This window comes from Macrobrachium nipponense, chromosome 35, assembly GCF_015104395.2.
Source record: "Macrobrachium nipponense isolate FS-2020 chromosome 35, ASM1510439v2, whole genome shotgun sequence".
Taxonomy (NCBI): domain Eukaryota; kingdom Metazoa; phylum Arthropoda; class Malacostraca; order Decapoda; family Palaemonidae; genus Macrobrachium; species Macrobrachium nipponense.
The window spans coordinates 22762148-22784232 of record NC_061096.1 but is presented as its reverse complement, the minus strand read 5'-3'; the positions used below and the strand labels follow the sequence as shown (position 1 = coordinate 22784232).

At 47.2% G+C, this 22085-nt stretch overlaps 1 protein-coding gene and 1 long non-coding RNA gene across 2 annotated transcripts in view; both read left to right on the top strand.

The window, feature by feature from the left end:
• The window catches only part of LOC135208481 (uncharacterized), a 260778-nt gene that overhangs the window by 132730 nt on the left and 105963 nt on the right, over window positions 1-22085 (top strand). The window lies entirely within an intron of this gene.
• LOC135208873 (DNA-directed RNA polymerase III subunit RPC1-like) overlaps window positions 1-22085 on the top strand; it is a 195208-nt gene that overhangs the window by 97012 nt on the left and 76111 nt on the right. Inside the window, exon 8 of the mRNA XM_064241460.1 lies at window positions 16255-16475. Within this exon, the coding sequence (XP_064097530.1) occupies window positions 16255-16475 (221 nt within the window). The remainder of the gene's footprint in view (window positions 1-16254; window positions 16476-22085) is intronic.

Below are 22085 nucleotides of genomic sequence, written 5' to 3'. Positions count from 1 at the left end.
GATTCGCAAAGTGATCAGCTGGGCGCTGATCACTGCGAACCTTCGGATGATCCTGGTGGCGCCCAAACGACCTTCGGCCGTTTAATATCTGGATCTGCTTGCTCTGCTTGCCAAAGCGCCGAGAGAAATTCCCCCCTGGCACAACCTCCTGTGCCAGCCATACGTAGAACGGTACCACCGGTCCGTCGAGTCCCTGTGTCTTCACAGCTGGCTGCTATCCACCATCTCTTGTGAGCGAGAGGCTTTTCTCGCAGCGCAGCGATAGCCGGATACCTCAGACAGTCCTCTGCAGCTGTCTACCAGGGGAAGTGGTCTGTCTTCTGTGGTTGGTGTCGTGGACGGGGTCTCTCTCCTCTCAGAGCCACTCTTCAGCAGGTAGCGGATTTCCTCGTCTTCCTTCGCCGAGAGAAGCTCCTCTCCGTCTCTGCAGTTAAGGGCTACAGAACGGCCCTGGCCTTAGTCCTTAAACTGCAAGGTGTGGATATCTCCTCTTCTTTCGAGATCTCCCTCCTGATGAAGAGCTTCGAGAGGTCTTGCCCACCCAGGGAACTCAGGCCCCCAGGGTGGGATGTGACTCTCATCCTTAGGAGTTTGACTCGCAGACCCTTCGAGCCACTCCGAGAGTCGTCAGACAGGGATCTGACCCTCTAGACCCTCTTCTTGCTGGCCCTGGCATTGGCGAAGAGAGTAGGGGAACTTCATGGTCTTTCCTTCAGTGTAAAGCATTCTAGGGGATGGGAATCCGTGACGCTCGATTTCATCCCGAACTTCATAGCGAAGACTCAGAATCCTTCGGTCCCTGATGACTGGTTTGAGTCCTTCACAATCCCCTCCCTGAAGGATTTCATCGATAATGATGCGGATGAGATGCTGCTTTGTCCTGTGAGGGCGCTACGGCGCTATCTGAAGAGAACTTGGCACCTCAGGCCTGAGTGTCGATGCCTCTTCGTTAGCACCAGTGTTACCAAGAAAGAAGCTTCCAAGAACACTTTCTTTCTGGCTGCGTGAGGTGGTCAGGAGGGCGTACGAGACAGCTGGCAGTGACGACACCCGTACCCTTCGTCCGAGAGCCCACGAAGTCAGAGGTATTGGTCCGACCCTTGCATTCCTCAAGAACTTCTCCCTGGCGCAGGTTCTGAAGGCATGGGTTTGGGCCAACCAGACCACCTTCACTTCATTCTACCTTTGGGATATCACCCACAGGTCCTTGGACACTTTTTCCTTGGGACCCGTGGTGGTTGCTCAACAAGTTGTGTAGTCTACCCAGCACCTGAGCGGACAGAACAGCATTGCATCCTTGTGTGACTGCATGAATGGACGAGTGAAAGAGTGTGACAGGCTTATCTTCCTCCTTCGTTCTTCTCCTCTACCTGTGGGCAGAGGGCCGCGGTCGTCACTACGCTGAACAGGAGGCCAATGCAGGTAAGCTACACAACCGAGCCCCATTCTATCCCTTTCAGTAGGGATAGAAGTGTTTATCCACCACTCCCCAACAAGGGTGGGAGTGGAAGCCAAGAAGAGACAAACCCATAACTTTACCTTAGCTCTTGAAGTAGGAACTAGTTCTTGCTTTTTGCAATTTTAAGAGGTATGCTTGCCTCCCTCTTATAATTTGGTCCAGAAGTCTGACCACTGATCCTGCGGTGCACACCCCGATCAGCTGGGCAGAGGCTAGGATCCCTCCCTTTGCTCTTAACAACCAGGGAGGGAATCCAATGTAGGACGAACACCAGTTTGTTCATAAGACTCAGATTCCACCCACCAATAAGTGAGTCTTTCTATTGTTAAAGGACCGAGGGTTTGTGTTACGTATCGGAACAAATAACAATTAGTCGAAAATTGTATTTTTCCTAACTATACAAACCTGAGGTCCTTTACATATACAGTGGTCCCCCCGTATTCGCGTTCTCCGGATTCGCGGACTCACACATTCGCGAATTTTTCTTTGGAACCTATCTAGAAATTATTCGTGGACGGACTCGCCCATTCGCGGAATTTTCCGACGAAAATAATCACTAATTAGTGTATTTTGATGTTTATTTTCATGACTAAATACATTTTTATGATACAAAAATGATTTACTAATTTTTCAATATTAATTTTTGATTAATAATGTATTAGTAAGTTTAGAATAAGGTTTAAATGATATCACATAATAAGAATAATAATTCTCTCTCTCTCTCTCTCTCTCTCTCTCTCTCTCTCTCTCTCTCTCTCTCTCTCTACTACAAAGATGTATGTTTTTTGTATGATAAATAAATGATTTACTATTTTCAAATATTAATTATTAATTTATACAGCAATAATTCATTCATTAAGAAAAATACCATAGTGAATTAGTAAGATTTTAGCTTATAAATTTAAAAAAATTATGTATGAATGAAGGTAATCCCAGTCTCTCCAGGTACTAAAACTGTCATACGTATCAAGTTAAGTGACAGGAGGGGAAGGAGCCTGTTTTGTTGCTGCCATCAAGTGCTCATGAAATTTTCCCCCCCCCCTCCCCTCTCTCTCTCTCTCTCTCTCCCTCTCTTCTCTCTCGTCTCTCTCTCTCTCTCTCTCTCTCTCATTTACTGAGACTCGAGATTTTTTTATAGTACTTGTACTATTTGTTTTTAATACTTTCAAATAATAATAATAATAATAATATAATAATAATAATAACTGTAATTACAAAATTCATATTATGTGATAGTATTTTAAAGAAATACAATACTAATCTATCCATGTCACTTTTAATTAAGGTTTAACTCTCAATCTCTCTCTCTCTCTCTCTCTCTCTCTCTCTTCTCTCTCTCTCTCTCTCGCCACACAAGATAATGTGTCATAGTGGTAACTCCCTCCTCTCTTTCACGGAAGCATTATAAGTATTTTTTGAGAGAACAGAGAGAGATAAACACTCTCTCTCTCTCTCTTTTACCGAGATGAAAGAATTTTTTATGGTACTAGTATGTAAAATGTTTATTGATATTTCAGTTATTTAATAATAATAATTATAATAATAATGATAATAATAATAATAATAATAATGATAATAATAATAATAATAATAGAACTGTAATTACAGAATTCATAATGGTAGTATTTTAAAGAGAGTAAAATGACCTTTCCATTTCACTTGTAAGGATGACTCCTCTTCTTACTGTGATGAGAGAATTTTTATGGTAGATGCACATGTTTATTTTATTTTCAAATAATAATAATAATAATAATAGAAGTAGTAGTAATACGATAACTAATTTCAAATGAAAATTCTTCCCTTCGTCTTTTTCTGTATCAATTTCCCTACTTTCTCTTAACCCCATTGACGCTCGGAGTTGGGAAAGTAACAATGCCATACAATGGTCAACAAATTTAATGGTTTTATGTAATCTCTCTCTCTCTCTCTCTCTCTCTCTCTCTCTCTATCTCTCGCTCTCTCTCTCTCTCTCTCTCTCTCCCAAGATATTTGTCATAGTGGTAACTCTGTCTCTCTTGGCTGCAAGTGTTATACGTACGTATGTAAGTATATACGTATCTTTAAGGCTACTAATGTTTAGGATTACTTTGAAATTATATTAACCCTTAAACGCCGAAGCGGTAAAAAAAAAAATTGTCTCCCGTGTGCCAGAGGTGTTTCGGAGTGAGCGCGGAAGCGGAAAAAATATTTTTTTTCAAAAAAACACAGCGCGCTTAGTTTTCAAGATTAAGAGTTCATTTTTGGCTCTTTTTTTTGTCATTGCCTGAAGTTTAGTATGCAACCATCAGAAATGAAAAAAATTATCATTATAATATATAAATAATGCGATATATGATAGCGCAAAAACGAAATTTCATATATAATTGTATTCAAATCGCGCTGTGCGCAAAACGGTTAAAGGTAACAAGTTACTTTTTTTCGTTGTAATGTACACTAAATTGCGATCATTTTGGTATATAACACATTGTAAAACGATAAAAGCAACACAGAGAAAATATTATCACAAAATGATGCATGAATTCGTAACGCTCGGACGCAAAAAAATATTTTTTTTTAAAATTTACCAGAAATCTAAATATTGTTTTAGACACTTTGAATTTGTTTCAAGATGAAGTAAAATGATGGAATATTACAATACTGTAAGAGTTTTAGCTTACAATTGCAGTTTTCAACCATTTCGGACGAGTTAAAGTTGACCAAATGTTGAAATTTTTTTATAAATTTTTTTTATGTGCAATTATTTTGGAAATTAGAAAAGCTACAACCTTCAAATAATTTTCCTTTTATTCTACATAAAATTTCGCACATTTTCATATATAAAACTCTATGAAATGCCTAATATGAAACGGAGCAAATTTTCCGAGAATGCGATGTACACATTTCGGACATTTATGGCGGAGAATCCGCGCGCGGAGGGAAGGAAAGTTTTTTTCATAAATTCACCATAAATCGAAATATTGTGCTAGAGACTTCCAATTTGTTGCAAAATGAAGGTAAATGATTGAATATTACTAAAATATAAGAGTTTTAGCTTACAATTCTGTTTTTCTACCATTTTGGTAGAGTCAAAGTTGACCAAACGTGGTTTTTTTTCTATTTATCGTGATTTATATGCAAATTTTTCAAAAATGAGAAAAGCTACAACCTTCAATTATTTTTCGTTGTATTTTACATGAAATTGCGCACATTTTCATATATAAAACTTTATGTAATGGCTAATTTAAAATGGTATAAACATTACCACAATCGCACGTATGATTTTTTCGAAAGAGTTACCGCGCGGACGTAACGAAAATGTTATTTTTTTCATAAATTCACCATAAATCAAAATATTGTGCTAGAGACATCCAATTTGTTACAAAATGAAGGTAAATTATTGAATATTACAAAAATATAAGATTTTTAGCTTACAATTGCGTTTTTCGACCATTTCAGTAGAGTCAAAATTGACCGAAGGTTGAAAATTTGTCACTTATCATTTTTTATATGAAAATATTTCAAAACTGATAAAAGCTATAACCATGGGTTGTTTTTAGTTGTATTGTGCATGAAATTGCACACATTTCCATATATAAAACTTTATGTAACGGCTAATTTTAAAATGGTGCCAACATTACCACAATCGCATGTATGATTTTTTTCGGAAGAGTTACCGCGCGGACGTAAGGAAAAAGTTTTTTCATAAATTCACCATAAATCGAAATTTTGTGCTAGAGACTTCCAATTTGTTGCAAAATTAAGGTAAATAGTTGAATATTACTAAAATATAAGAGTTTTAGCTTACAATTGCGTTTTTCGACCATTTCGGTAGAGTCAAAGTTGACTGAAGGTTGAAATTTTGGCACTTATCGTTATTTATATGGAAATATTTCAAAACTGATAAAAGCTACAATCATGAGTATTTTTTGTTGTATTCTAAATGAAATTGCGCACATTTTCATATATAATACTTCATGTAACGGATAATTTAAAACGGTGCAAAAATTATGTCAAAGTGACGAAATAATTTTTGAGATGTGTCACTGATACTTTTTAGTGCGATAAGAAAGAAATTTGCGCTTGCGCGCCTGCGTAACGATTGTAAACAAAACAACGCCTTGATCCGTGAACTCCCAGCATCCCCCAAGGCGCGTGTTTCAAAAGTTTTCGGCTGGTAGGCCTATAAGTATTTTTCCGCGAATTTTTAAAAAAACTTTTTTGAGTCGACGTATGAAATTATTAAGGTAAATTTGATGCAGGATGCTACATAAGGTATACATTTGGTGTTACTATTTCTTCCTTCTTTTATCTCTCTTGCTCTCAGCAAAAGAATTAATAGACAGACAAACATAATTGCAGAGTCCTCTCTTTCTCTCTTCTCTGGAGAAATATATGTATTTATGGGAGGGGAAAAAAAGTTGCCTACAGACGTTCATTTCAATCTATTGAAATCGTAAGGAGTTTTATCTTTCTATCTCTCTCTCTCTCTCTCATCTCTCTCTCTCTCGGCTCTCTCTCTCTCTCTCTCTCTCTCTCTCTCTCTCTGCTATTGGCTGTTTATATATTTCTAATGGTAAAATGTTTAAGATGACTTTAAAATGATATTAATAATACCAATTCAATGGTATATTTAATGTAGGATAATACTTTAAGTAGACATTTGGTATTTGTGATTTCACATATACAATTGTTTCCCTTGTAAAAAGAAAATGGATGTCTCAAATAGTAACAGTATGAAAGAAAATGTGCATGACTGAATACTTATGGGGGGACTGAATTATTTTCACATACGTAACTATGTCGTGCAGTATGTACATAGTATGTATTTATGTATAACCATAAAATGTAAGATTTACTTTAAAACAGTATTAATAATATTTCAAAGATTAATATCAACCATAATAGGATATTTTATGTATATTTGATGAAGGATGGTCTTTTTAGGGATACTTTGGTGTTTGCATGTTCAGGATAGGAGTTTATGAGCATTTTTAAGAGGGGGGAGGGGGGTTCCACATTCGCGGATTCTAACTATTCGCGGGGGTGGGGGGGGGTCTGGTACGCATCCCCCGTGAATAGGGGGGGGCCACTGTAGTCCTACCTCATGCCACCCCTCACTCTGCGTTTCCTGGGCCTAAAGCAAAGTGACTCCTCGCCTCGCAGTCGAGCTTACTGCTAATTGCAGGACAAGTAGTTAACCCTTAAATGCCTATTGGACGTATTTTACGTCGAGATAAATTGTCTTTTGGGTGCAGACCAGACATAATTTACGTCGACATAGAAAAGTTTTTTAAAAATTCGCGGAAAAATACTTATAGGCCTACCTGCCGAAAACTTTTAAATCACGCGCCTTGTGGGATGCTGGGAGTTCACGGATCAAGGTGTTGTTTTGTTTACAATCGTTACGTAGGCGTTTAAGCGCGAATTTCTTTCATATCGCACTAAAAAGTATCAGGGACACATCTCTGAAATTATTTCGTCACTTTGACATAATTTTTGTTCCATTTTAAATTAGCCGTTACAGAGTATTATATATGAAAATGTGCGCATTTTCATGTAAAATACAACAAAAAAATACTCATGATTGTAGCTTTTATCAGTTTTGAAATATTTTCATAAAAATAATGATAAGTGCCAAAATTTCAACCTTTGGTCAACTTTGACTCTACTGAAATAGTCGAAAAACACAATTTTAAGCTAAAACTCTTATATTTTAGTAATTTTCAATCATTTACCTTCATTTTGCAACAAATTGGAAGTCTCTTGCACAATATTTCGATTTATGGTGAATTTATGAAAAAAACTTTTGTTCCGATATGTAATACAAACCCTCGGTCCTTTAACAATAGGAAGTAGCTAGCGGCAGCTGGAACGGTCGTAAGCTTCGAACAAGGGGAGAACGGTAGTTAACTGCTTGTCCGATAGTAAACAAATCACTTTTGCTTTCGGCCGTGGTGTGACAAGACGTGTTCGTCATCGCTCTGCCCGCTACTCGTCGTATGCTTTGGTTTATATCATCCTTATTCTGGTTTGTCTGTAGAGTGAAAGAAACTTGTAAGTACAGTTTTTTCATTTTGTTTATTACATTGATTGTGAATAAACAATAAGATGGATCAAGAGATGGAGCTTTTACCGCGCCCCCCAGTCGCCCGTAGAGTGTGTCCCGGGCTGGAGGGGGGTAAGTGCGGCGGATTTCGCTCCTTTGTGGACGTAGATCCACATGAATTGTGTACACGGTGTCGGGGGCGAGAATGCTCCCGAACCGAACCTTGCATTACTTGTATGAATTGGTCCGAGGCGCAGTGGGTTCTGTATGAGGGTAGGAAGAGACGTAGGCCTGCAAAGAAGTCGTCGGAAAGCTCTCCAGCGACTCCTTTGGTAACGGACACCTCTTCTTCCTTCTTGCCCCCCGGTCAGCCCCCACGTTTCGCCCCTTCCCCTGCGGGGGGGGGTAGCGGAGTCCTGCTCCTCACTCGATCCGTCGAGTGTGGAGTAGGGCGCTCGCTACCCGGATGTTCAGTTGTATTCGGGGTATTCCGTCCGCTCTGGGTGGGGTTCGTCCCCCCCCCAAGCGCGAGGGAACCCCTCTAACTCACCCGACTGTTGCTTCCGCAGGTGTGCCTTCCGCGAGAGACGACCTTGGGCAGGTGTGGGAGTCGCTGGGACTGCAGGGAGTGCTGAGTATCCAGGGGTTGATCCAGCGGTTGGCAGGGTTGGCAGTGGTCACACATGGTGTGATGACCACTACCACTACGACACTCACTACTCAAGCGTACGCCGCCCCTCCGCACCTAGTTTACACTCCCCATGTGACTACGGTGACCCCGACAGCTGTGATACAGATGCCACTCGCTGCCGTGCCAAGGAGGGGCGTGCCACCTCCACCTGGTTTTTTTGTGCTGCCGACCCCGGACTTCCGCTGCCCAAAATGCTCCCCCCTGGACCTGCCTCCTGTGCCGAGAATGCTGGTGGCCGACAATAAGACGCTTGGGTCGCCTGATCTTGTGGCCGTACCTGCCACTACCACCATTGCTGGCCCAGCCGCTCATGACGCTCCTGCTGTTCCAGCCGCTGTTGACGCTCCTGTTGTTCCTGCTGTTCCTGCTCCTGCTCTCGTCGCTCCTGCTCGTGGTGGTGCTGCTCCAGGCTCAGGTCCTTCCGGACAGGTGCAGTCGGGCCCTGTTGCTTCGGCAACTGCCCCGGCTCCGTCCTGGATGGAAGACCTGACGTCTGTCCTGCGAAGCCTGACGAAGAAGAGGAAGGTGTCGTCGTCGTCTGCTGCCTCCTCTTCCCCTTTGACTTCCAAGGCTTCCAAGCCGAAGAAGAAGAAGGTTGCCTCCTCCCCTCCTAAGAAGGCTCCTTCGGGACCTTCTAAGGGCCCGTCTCGCTCCGGCGATTCGGGGGCCTCTTCTGCTGGTCCTTCTGTTCCTTTGGGAACAGGGCCCGTCTCTCCATCTGCAAAGAAGAAGACGGGGACCAGAGGGGTACCGGCTTCGGCCGGTACTTCCTCGCCTGGTGTTAGCGGCTCTGCTGCTAAGCCAGGATCCGGCTCGGCTTCTCGTTCGCAAGAAGTACCAAGTGTACGGTCTCCTGCGGGAAATCGTGCAGCCAAGGTTTCGACGCCCGAGTTCGCTCGCCGTCAAGACCGAGGCACGAAGCAGAAGACTGGCGAGAGTCGTGCAGGCGACTCTCGCCAGGCCAGCGGACGCTCTCGCAGCGACCAGCCGGCAGCTCGGGCTGACGTGACGGTCTCCGACCGGCCACGGGTTGAGGCTAGGAAGAGGTCCCCCCGGCCGTCGGTACCAGCCTGGTACCAGCGGTTCGACGCGCCGCGAGGACGCTCACCGGTCTCACCACGACAGCGACCTCCGCAGGTCGCCTGACCGCCGCTCCCATCAGGACCGGGCAGATAGGGCGACCAGCAGCAGCTCGTCTGACGCTCGGGATCGGGGTCGACGTTCTCAGTCGAGCCACTCGCCTCAGGTGAGCGGCACGGCCAGGCCTGCAGCTCGATCACCACCGCGGGTTGGTGATCGGCCGCAGCCCTCCAAGCACGCTGGTCCTGCCAGCGAGCGAGGAGGGAGCGTCAGGTCAGCCTCTCCGGTACCTTCAACTTCCTCGGGATACGCCGGGAAGAGCGAGGTATCCAGGAGTGATCGTGAGGGGTGCGCCCCTCGCGATCCCACTGCGACGCCGTACGGTTTTAGGACCGGCCAGGACGTACGCGCAAGTAGCTGGAGGCGACCGTGAGGGGTCTGTCGCTGTTCCTCCTTCTGAAGGAGGAGGGTCTCGAGAGCTGTTCTTGTTGGAGGGACTGGACGGTCCTACTCCTCAAGACGCGGTTACTCCCGAGATCTAGAGGAACTTTGCCGAGGTCATTGCGCTGATTCGTCAGCACAACGACCTTGGGGAAGGATCGCCGCTACCACCTTCTGAGCCCACGTCCCGGCTCGAGTCATTTTGGGGCCCGAAGAGGGAACCCAAGATGACGGTGGGTCTGCTGCGATCGGAGCTTGCTGATTCGGTCCTGGACCAAGTGGAGAATCTCGTCTCAGGGCGAGAGGACTCGCTGAAGTCGGGACGGTCTTCCAAGCTACTTCCACCTCCTCTACAGGGTCAGAGGCGATTTTACGTGCCATCGGAAGCCCCGATACCGCCTAAACAGGTTAACCCGGAGTTAGCAAGGCTGACTCCAGGTGTGTCCCTGCAGCAGCTCCTGTCGGAGAACCTCTGGTTCTCGCAGCAGGAGGCACTCGCCCTGAAATCTACTGCTATGGCAGCATTCCAGGCAGTCTTTTGGTTGGATCTGTGGTCCCTCACAGTATCCAAAGTCGAGGCCGGCTCCAGGAGTTACTGCTCTCGAAGACGACCCGGCGTTGAGGAGACTGTGCCAGTCTGGAGGTAGAGCCATCTCTTACCTCGCCCATCAGACTGCTAACCTGTGGGCCAACTTGATTCTTTGTCGTAGGGACGCAGTCCTTACCCGAGTGACCAAGGGGGCTGGGCGTGAGGCGGCACTCGGTCTTCGCAACGGACCTATTAGGAGTTTTTTCCTCTCTCTTTCCTGGAGAGATGGTGGACGCTGCGGTGAAGAGGCGGCGCACTGATGACAGTGACCGCCTGGTTCACCAGTCAGTCTCGAAGGTTTCTGGGCAACCTCGAGCTACTGCGGCTAAGCCTAAGAGTTTAGCTAGCGCTTCCTCGGCTGCTAAGACGGTTGCCCCGTCTAAGCCCCGTGTGAAGACTCCTGTTGCTTCGACTTCTGCTAAGGGAGGCCGAAACCAGCCCTCCTCCCAGACCTCCTTTCCACGAGGAGGTGGTGGGAAGAAGTCGAAGCGAGGTGGGAAACGCTAGGGACGGCGTTCCCCCTCACCTGCTGCCGGAAGTGGGGGGGTGCCTGGCAAGCCATTGGGCAACTTGGCAGCGCTACGGCGCCGAGACCTGGATAGTAGACGTCGTTCGGGAGGGATATCTACTACCCTTCGAATCTCGCCCACCCCTCATCTCCAACCCGGTCCATCTGCAAACCTATGTCCGGGGTTCATCAAAGGACAACGCTCTTCGACAGGAGATCAAGACCATGCTGACCAAACGAGCTGTGGAAATCGTAGAGGATCAGTCACCGGGCTTTTACAGCCGCCTTTTCCTGGTGGAGAAGGCAACGGGGGCTGGCGTCCGGTGATAGATCTCTCTCCCCTGAACCGTTTCATTCGCCAGCTCGGTTCACGATGGAGACGGCACGATCCTTGCTCGACTCCATCTGGGAGAATGATTTCATGCTTTCAGTGGACCTGAAGGACGCGTATTTTCAAATACCCACCCATCAGTCCTCCAGAAAGTACCTCCGCTTCATCTTCGATGGGACGGTGTACCAATTCAGGGCACTTTGCTTCGGTCTGTCAACCGCCCCACAGGTGTTCACGCGAGTGTTCACTCTGGTGTCTGCTTGGGCCCATTCGCACGGGATACGTCTTCTGAGGTATCTCGACTATTGGCTGGTCCTGGCGAGCTCCCGCTCGCAGTTGCTGCAGGACAGAGATCAACTCCTCAAGTTTTGTCGCGATCTGGGGATTGTGATACACTACGAGAAGTCCGATCTCGAACCCAAGCAGAAGATGAAGTACCTGGGTATGCTGATCGACACGGTAGCAGGGCAAGTCTTTCCCGCAGACTTGCATATCAGCAACATTCAGGGATTCAGCCGTCCAGTTCCTGTCCTCGGCAGGACAGGCAGCTCAGCAATGGCAAGTCGTGATCGGCCACCTGTCGTCACTCGAGAAGTTAGTCCCTCACGGGCGTCTTCACCTGCAGTCTCTCCAGTGGAGGCTAAGGGAGAGTTGGTCACAGGCAAAGGATCCACCTTACTTCCCCGTGGCTCTCACGGAGAAGGTGAGGCAGGACCCTAGCCTGGTGGCCTGAGGCGGACAGGAACCCCTTAAGAGGAGTGCCTCTCTCCTTGCATTCTCTCTGGAGATGCTGCTGTTCTCAGACGCACTCGACCCGAGGATGGGCGCACACCTGGAGGAGTTGCTGGCTGCAGGTGTGTAGGACCATCACGACAAGCACCTTCATATCAATGTTCTGGAACTCAAGGCGGCGTTCTACGCTCTCCAAGAATTCCAGGACCGCTTAGTGGGACACTCGGTGGTGTTGATGTGCGACAACACCACAGTAGTGGCATACGTCAACAAGCAGGGGGGCCTAGTGTCTCTCCCGCTACACCAGTTGACCGTGCAGGTGCACGAGTGGGCCACGGCTCACTCAATAGAGCTGTCAGCACGCTACATTCCAGGCAAGAGGAATGTAGTAGCAGACAAGCTCAGCCGTCGGGATCAGGTGATAGGAACCAAGTGGTCCCTACACCCAGATGTGGTGGAAAGGCTCTTCAGCCTGTGGGGGCGACCAGTCGTGGATCTGTTCGCCACCCGGCACAACAGAAAACTTCAGGTTTTCTTTTCAGCCGTGCTGGACCCATGGGCAGCTGCAGAGGACGCTCTTCAACATCCCTGGGACAACCTCTTCGTGTATGCCTTTCCTCCCTTCTGTCTGATTCGGAAAGTGATCAGCCGAGCGCTGGCCACTCCGAATCTCAGGATGATCCTGGTGGCTCCCAAACGACCTCAGGCCGTTTGGTATCCGGACCTGCTGGCTCTGCTTGCGGAAGCACCGAGAAAGATGCCCCACTGGCACAACCTTCTAGCCCAGCCACACGTAGAACGGTACCACCAAGCAGTCCAGTCCCTACAACTTCACGGCTGGCTGTTATCCACCATCTCTTGCGAATGAGAGACTTTTCTCGCAGCGCAGCAAGAGAGATGGCTGGACACGTCAGACAGTCCTTTGCAGCTGTGTACCAGGGGAAGTGGGCCATCTTCTGTGGTTGGTGTCGTAGACGGGGTCTATCTCCTCTCAGAGCCACTCTTCAGCAGGTAGCGGATTTCCTCATGTTTCTTCGCCGAAAGAAGCTCCTCTCAGTACCCACAGTCAAAGGATACAGAGCCGCCCTGGCCCTGGTCCTGAAACTGAGGGGAATGGATATCTCGAATTCGTTCAAGATTTCCTTGCTTATGAGGAGCTTCGAAAGGTCTTGCCCACCCAGGGAACTCAGGCCCCCTGAGTGGGATGTGACTCTCGCCTTAGGAGTTTGACTCGAAGACCCTTTGAGCCACTCCGAGAGTTGTCAGACAGGGATCTGACCCTCAAGACCCTCTTCTTGCTGGCCCTGGCATCGGCGAAGAGAGTAGGGGAACTTCATGGTCTTTCCTTCAATGTAAAGCATTACAGGGGATGGGGATCTGTGACGCTCGATTTTGTCCCGAACTTCGTAGCTAAGACTCAGAATCCGTCGATCCCTGACGACAGGTTCGAGTCTTTCACAATCCCCTCCCTAATGGACTTCACCGATAACGATGCGGATGAGATGCTGCTTTGTCCTGTGAGGGCGCTACGGCGCTATCTGAAGAGAACTCGACACCTCAGGCCTGAGTGTCGACGCCTCTTCGTTAGCATTGGGGTTACCAAGAAAGAAGTATCCAAGAACACGCTTTCTTTCTGGCTACGTGAGGTGATCAGGAGGGCGTACGAGGCTGATGGTAGTGACGACACCTGTACCCTTCGTCCGAGGGCCCACGAAGTCAGAGGTATTGGACCCTCCTTGGCGTTCCGTAAGAACTTCTCCGTGGCGCAGGTCCTGAAGGCAGGTGTCTGGGCTAACCAGACTACCTTCACGTCCTTCTACCTTCGGGATATTGCCCACAAGTCCTTGGATACTTTTTCCTTGGGACCTGTGGTGGCTGCTCAACACGTTGTGTAAGCTTACCCAGCACCCGAGCAGGCAGAACAGCATCGATTCCTGGTATGACTGGGAGAATGAATGTGCGAATGAGAGTGTGACTGGCTTCTCTTCACCATCTTTCTCTACCTCTACCTGTGGGCAGAGGGACACGGTCGTCACCATGCTGGAAAGGAATTTGATGCAGGTAAGCTACTCGACCGAGCTCCAACCTATCCCTTTCATTAGGGATAGGAGTATATATCCACCACTTCCTCCTACAAAGGGGGGGAAGTGGATGCCAACAAGAGACAAACCCATAACTTTATATTTGCTCCTGTACAGGAACAAGTTCTTACATTGCTGGTACGAAGAGATACGCTTGCCTCTCTCTTAGTACTCGGCTCAGAGGTCTGGCCATTGATCCTGCGGTGCACACCCCGATCAATCGGACAGAGGCTTGGATCCCTCCCTTGCTCTTCGACCAGGGAGGCATTCCAGGGTTGGACGAACACCAGTCTGTTCATCAAAAGACTCAGATTCCTCCCACCAAGAAGTGAGTCTTCCTATTGTTAAAGGACCGAGGGTTTGTATTACGTATCGGAACAAATGACAATTTGTCGAAAATTGCATTTTTCCTAACTATACAAACCTGAGGTCCTTTACATATAGTCCCACCTCATGCCATCCCTCACTCTGCGTATTTTGCATGGGCCAAAAGCAAAAGTGATTTGTTTACCTCCCAGTTGCGAGGCGCGCGACTATCGGACAAGCAGTTAACTTACGTTCTCCCCTTGTTCGAAGCTTACGACCGTTCCAGCTGCCGCTAGCTACTACCTATTGTTAAAGGACCTCAGGTTTGTATAGTTAGGAAAAATGCAATTTTTGACAAATTGTCATTTTCCTTACGCCCGCGCGGTAACTTCCGAAAAAATCATATGTGCGATTGTCGTAATGTTTGCACCATTTTAAATTAGCCGTTACATAAAGTTTTATATATGAAAATGTGCGCAATTTTATGTAGAATACAACTAAAAATAATTGAAGATTGTAGCTTTTCTCATTTTTGAAATATTTGCATATTAATCACGATAAATAGAAAAAAAACCACGTTCGGTCAACTTTGACTCTACTGAAATGGTTGAAAAACGCAATTTTAAGCTAAAACTCTTACAGTCTAGTAATATTCAGTCATTTATTTAATTCTGAAACAGATTCGAAGTCTCTAGCACAATATTTAGATTTATGGTGAATTTAAAAAAAAACTTTCCTTCCCTCGGCGAGCGGATTCTCCGCCACAAATCTCCGAAATGCGTACATCGCATTCTCGGAATATTTGCTACGTTTCATATTAGGTGTTTCATAGAGTTTTATATATGAAAATGTGCGTAATTTCATGTAGAATAAAAAAAAATAAAATTAGAATACAACAAAAAATAATTGAAGGTTGTAGCTTTTCTTATTTATGAAATATTTGCATATAAAAAATATATACTATAAAAAAAATTCTACATTCGGTCAACTTTAACTCGTCCGAAATGGTCAAAAACTGCAATTGTAAGCTAAAACGCTTACAGTATAGTAATATTCAATCATTTATCTTCATTTTGAAACAAATTGGAAGTCTCTTGAACAATATTTAGATTTATGGTGAATTTTTGAAAAAAAACATTTTTTTACATCTGCGCAATATGAATTCATGCATCATTTTGTGATAATATTTTCTCTGTGTTGCTTTTATCGTTTTACAATGTATTATATACCAAAATTATTGCAATTTAGTGTACAATACAACGAAAAAAATAACTCGTTACCTTTAACCGTTTTGCTCACAGCGCGATTTAAATACAATTATATATGAAATTTTGTTTTCGCGTTATTATATATCGCATTATTTATACATGATAACGATATTTTTTTAATTTCTGATGGTTGCATACTAAACTTCAGGCAATGACAAAAAAAGGAGCCAAAAATGAACTCTTAATCTTGAAAACTAAGTGCGCTGTGATTTTTTGTAAAAAATATTTTTTCCGCTTCGGCGCTCACTCCGAGACCCCTAGGCATATGGGAGACGATTTTTATTATACCCCTTAGGCGTTTAAGGGTTAACTACCAAACCCCCTTGTTCGAAGCTTATGACCGGTTCAGCTGCCGCTAAGTACCTTCCTATTGTTAAACATTCCTATTACAGATTTGGTAATGCTTGGTTTACAGTATTTTTGGCTTTAATCTTCATTTTTTTTTATCCACAAACCCTTTGATCACACACAGCCTACATTCATGGTCTTTTGAATGCTCCAGACATTGGAGTGTTCTGTCTAACAGCAAGTAGCAGCCTTACTTTTGTGTGTCTACAACTCCATCATCAGCCAAGAAAAATTCTTTGACTATTTACTATAGTATTTCAGTCTTTTGCACTTTTCATAGACTTGTTAATATTGTTAAAAGAGGCATTATTGTACAAGGTAATGGATTACCCACATGGATTTTCTAATTTGTAAAAGACTACTGTATGATTTATTAATTTTATGCTTGCTTTTAGGTTGGTGTTCCTGTGGAAGTGGCAAAGCTTCTTTCATACCCTGAGAAAATAACAGCTCATAATATTGCCTTAATGAGACAGTTAGTGAAGAATGGGCCTGATGTTCATCCTGGTGCATTATTTGTTGAACAACGCTCAACACCAGGGACAAAAAAGTCTATGAGATATGTAAACAGAGAGAGAATGGCAGCAGAGCTAAAGCAAGGGGATATTGTTGAAAGGTAAGCCTTGTACGTATATCATTTAATTATTTTTGATTTGGACCTCACTCCTGTTGACCTCATTAGCAGTTTATAGTATTGTGCTTCTAGTATTTTTATACAGGCAGTCCCTGGTTCCGTTCTTGAGACGCGTTGTAACCCGAAAATCGTCGTAAGCCGGGACATCATAAAAAAATCCTAAGAAAACCTTACTTTTAATGCTTTGGGTGCATTTAAAACTATGTAAACTGCATTCTTATTGCATTTTTCATAAAAAAAACTTCAAATATTGATTATTTTGCATTTTTGGTGTCATATTTCTTTTGCCAGATCTGCATTGTAGGCGTCGTAACTCTGGAACATGCGTCGTAACCCTGGAAATAATTTCTGATGAATATAATTGAAAAGCGTCTTAACCTCGGAACGTCGTAAGCCGAACCCGTCGTAACCTGGGGACTGCCTGTATATGTTTTGCACATAAACATTCATCTTGTTATACACAGTTTCTGTTGAGCATTAAAATGGACAGTTAAGCCTAAGTCAGCATGGAGCCAAACTGAGAGCGATTTGTTCCGACACGGGATACAAACCTTTTGGTCCTTTTACAATCGGAAGGTTACTAGCGGCAGCTGGATAGGTCGTAAGCTTTCGAACAAGGGGTTCGGTAGTTAACAGCTTGTCCGACAGTGCGCGTGCCGCACGACTGGGAGGTGAAGAATCACTTTTGCTTTTGATCCTTATGCCCTTGCGCTCGGTGCCGAGGGGACGATTGCTCTCGGGCCGTGGCGTGTATTAGTTATGGGTGCAGTGGGTGCTGTGCGGGGGTAGGGGAAGCAAAGTCCTGCCAAGAAGTCGTCGGAAAGCTCTCCCGCGACTCCCTTGGTATCCGATTCTTCGTCTTCTTTCCTGCTCCCCCCCTCCCGCTCAGCTCCCACGGATGGCACCTTCCCCTTCGGGGGGGGGCGGTATCCGGGTCCTTCTCCTCGCCTGATCTGTCGAGCGTGGAGGAGGGCGCTCGGTGCCCCGACGTACAATTGTATTCGGGGTATTCCATTCGCTCGGGTTGGGGCTCTCTCTCTCTCTCTCTCTCTCTCTCTCTCTCTCTCTCTCTCTCTCTCGATCTCTCTCTCTCTCTCTCTCTCCCCCCCACGAGGGGAAACCCCTCTTAATCACCCGACTTGCTTCCGCAGGTGCTTCTGCCACGAGGGATGACCTCGGTCAGGTGTGGGCGTCTTTGGGTCTGCAGGGCGTGCATAGTGTCCAGGGGCTTCTCCATCATCTGACCAGGGTATGCCCGCCCCTCCTCACCTGGTATATTCGCCTCACGTGGTGTCAGTGTAGTGTCGCCTACAGCCCCTGGACCTGCCGCCGGTACCCAGGATGTCGCTGGCTGTTGCCCCGCCTCCTGTGCTACCTGTGCCACCTGCCAATGCTGTGCTGGCCGTTCCTACCGTTCCTGCTGTTCCTAAGATGTCTGCACCTGCTGACGTCGTCCCTGCTCGTGGTGTTGCTGTCCCAGACGTTGGTCTGTCCGGACAGGTGCGTCCGTGCCCTGTTGCTTCGGCAACAGCAGCCCTGGCTCCGCCCTGGATGGCAGACTTAACGTCTGTCCTGAGGAAGCTGACAAGAAGAAGAGGAAGAGGAGGAAGGTGTTGTCGTCGTCTTCTTCGTCGTCGTCGGCTGCCGCCTCTTCCCCTTCGACTTCCAAGGCTTCACAGCTGAGGAAGAAGAAGGCTGCCTCCTCCCCTCCTAAGAAGTCTCTCTCGGGCTTCTCAGGGGCCGTTACATTCCGGTGGGACGGGGGGTTCTTCCGCTGGTCCTCCTGCTCCTTTGGGAGCGGGGCGGAAGAAGACTACGGGGACCATAGGGGTACCGGCCAACACCGATACTTCCTCGCCTGGTGTCAGGGGCTCTGCCGCTACACCAGGTTCCGTCTCGGCCTCTCGTCCGCAAGAGATACCGAGTGTTCGGTCACCTGCCGGTGGCCGTGCAGCCAAGAACCAGACGCCAGAGCTCGCTCGGCGCCAGGTTCACGGCACAGCGCGGAAGGCTGGTGAGAGCCGCTCAGGCGACTCTCACCAGGCCAGCCAGCTCTCGCTCACGCAGCGACCAGCCGGCTACCCTGGTTGACATGGTGGTCTCTGACTGGCCACGGGCTGAGGCTAAGAAGAGGTCCCCCCAATCGCCGGCGCCAGCGGTTCGACATGCTGTGAGGACAAGCACCGGTCTCACTGTGACAGTGGTCTCTGCAGGTCGCCTGACTGCCGCTCCCACAGGGAACGGATGGGTAGGGCAACCAGCAGCAGCTCCTCTGACACACGAGATCGGGGCGCTGTTCTCAGTCCAGCCGTTTTCCCCAGGGAAACGGCTTGACTAGGCCTGCAGCTCGATCCCCACCACGGGTTTGTGATCGCCGGCAGCCCTCCAAGCCCGCTGGTTTTGCCAGCGAGCGGAAGGGGAGCGTCAGGTCTTCCTCTCCCGTGCCTTCAACTTCCTCGGTTTACACCGGGAAGAGCGAGGCACAGTGGAGTGATCGTGAGGGGTGCGCCCCGCACGATCCCGTCATGACGCCGTACGTACCAGGCAGGATCTTCGGACTGACCAGGACGTACGCGCAAGTGGCAGGAGGAGACCGAGAGGGGTCTGTCGCTGTTCCCCCTCCTGAAGGGGGAGGTTCTCGGGATATGCTCTTGTTCGAGGGGCTTGACGGTCCTACTCCGCAAGATGCAGTCACTCCAGGGATCCAGAGGAACTTTGTCGAGGTTATTGCGCTGATTCGTCAGCACGACGACCTTGGGGAAGGATCGCCGCTCCCACCATCTGAGCCACATCCCGGCTCGAGTTGTTTTTGGGTCCAAGAAGGAACCCAAACCGACGGTGGGTCTGCCGCGATCAGAGCTTGCCGACTCTGTTGGACCATGTAAAGTCTCTCGTCTTCGGACAGGATGGCTCGCTGAGGTCTGTCAGACCGAAAAGGCTACTTCCTCCTCCTCTACTGTGACAGCGGCGATTTTACGTGCGTCAGAGGGCGGCGGTATTGGCTCTCTCCTGTCAGGTATCGATCAGCCCCACCCAGACGTCGTTCACAGTGGCGGCAGACCCCTACCTACAGTGGGAGTTCGTAAACCTCCTCGGGGGAAAACGTTTCTCCTGACGATACGTTTTCCCAGACTTTGGAAGGCCACCGCTGCAAAGTGATGGCTGCTCCTACTCTCTTCTCCAACTGCTAATTCCGCTGGGAAGGCGAGCGAATATCCAATTCCTCCCCCATTCCCTCTCTCCTTACGGCTACGAGGGAAAGGGGAGGGATCCTGCAGAGAGTTCTCTGTAGGATCCCACGTTGGGGACTGCGTTACCGGGGGGACCTTCGGGTCCTACCTGACGTAAGCCCCCGTCGTTGAGGAAGGATCCTGCCCCATCCTCTATTTCTACAGGAATCGGGAGGACCACCAACCGATGATCGTTTGACGAATTTGGGGGGGGGGGGGGGGGGTTTCGCCGAGTGCTTAGAATTCTGCTGAATTTCTAGCACTCTCAGAGTGTTCGAGTTTTTTACGATCTCCAAACACTTAGGCGAAACCGCAGTCCAGAGTGTGCTAGACGAGAATCCCCAATGATTGTTACCACGATAATCGGGAACCTCGCCAAATGCTCGAATTCCTGGAATTTTTAGCATTTGGAAGAAGCACTGCTGCTGAAGGAAGAATATCTCACAGTAGGCGACCAATCCTGGAATAGAGAAGAACGGACGGGAACATCCAGTTTGGCTTGAACTATCGTCTTCGGTATTCTGTTCACCATTGAAGCTTTCCTTCAGGGAAGAGTTCTCCTTCACTCTCTTAACTAGAGAACGAAGGCAGTCGATCTCCAATCCTCATTCTCAATCCTCGAAGGGAAAAGAATTTAGGATGGAGGTCGTTGTACAGAAACCTACAAATATACTACGTATATTACCCTCGCGACATGATTCTGTGAAGCAGTTGAATTGTTCAGGTTGTAGGCGCATACCGTAGTTAACTCTACGGATTGTGACCGAGACGACTAGTATCCTAATTGAACTGCAACTCGGGACTGCCTGCAACCTCCCAGGAGTTACCAGTTTCAATTTTAGATACGGATGGTATTGTCACGACAACACCAACTCAGCTTTTGTATTTACCGAATCTGTTTCATTTAAATATAATTGCTCAAGCGTATTTTTTATGCTCGATGGTTCTAGCCGAACGCATTCCTTCGTGGAATGAATTACCTGGCAACTCAGGATGACGAGTCAGTGAGAGCTACTGTGTATTGAACTGCCCGATAGCAGCTCAGTATCAGCTGGCTCTCCGAGATGCACGGTCGTTTATGTCTCTCTCCCCTGCATTGATTGACTACCGAACCATATCTCTGCCCAACAATCACGGACTAAGGTCTCTGATTAACGGGGATTCTCGCATACATGAATGACCATCTACTGCTGTGGCGCTCGATTTCATCGCCTTCAACATTGCGAGAATTTTCAAAAGAGATATTTCTTGGATTCTTTAATCTTTCTGTTTACCGCACGGTAACAGAAGTCTGTACTAGTCTCCCGCTGCATCGCACTGCGATAATGCGGAATGATTTCTGCAGACATCTGAGTTTGTCTTCAAAATATCTCGTATTCGTAGGTGTACAATTGTTCATTGTTCACCCCGAATTAACAGATGTGTCGGAAGACATCGCCTACTCCTCGACCGGCCAGCTCTACCTCCAAATGTTCAGCCCATGAGAAGCAGTTCTTCAGGCAGTACTTCCCTGTGTTTTCATTACTGAAAACGCCCCGCTTTCATTGCAACTACAACTCCTCACCGGACAGCAATGAAATAGTGGTTAGCGTTTTCAGTCATTTGTAAGCACAGATTCAGAATCTTGAGAATCCTTCTCTCGATTCGGCTGTGAAGACGTAGGTTGCATTCACTGTCCACCTTCGTCTTCAACACCACATTGTGTTGTTTCTCCTTAGCTGAGATTCAACTACTATGAGGATGTCTTGCCATCAGGGACCTCGGTCTCTAGAAGGCAACTGACTTTCGCCAGTTGGGCACATGCCTTAAGAGAATCTTCACCTCGCCGTCCAGCATCGGTGACAAACAAAAATACGATTTGTTTGGTCTCTCGGCATAACCCTTTAAGGGCGAAGGTCACGTGACTTGCTCGGATGCTTGGACAACTTGCCTCACTACCGAACACAGTCAGTCGGCAGCTGTCAGAGCGCCCGAGTCAGTTACGAACTACGCTGTGGACTTAGTTCGGTTGTTCCAGATCAATCATAACTTCGTCCTAATGGCTTGTCCCAGTACCCATACCATCAACACCCACCATGGAGTGTCGGTGTCCTATCCACTACCGAGGAGAACTTCACTGCATGGGGATAGGAGAATGCGAGACACTTCGCTGCAGACAGATAGATCAGTATGGGTACTGGACATCACCGAAGTCGAGAAGAGGGATAGGTCATGCGACTATTCCCTTCTTTTCCTCTGAGGGAACTGCATGACTTTTCCTGCGAAGTCAAGCATCCAGGGGATGGGGATCCGTGGCGCTCGATTTCGTACTGAACTTCGGATGCCAACAAGAGGCAAACCCATAACTTTATGTTGCCTCTTG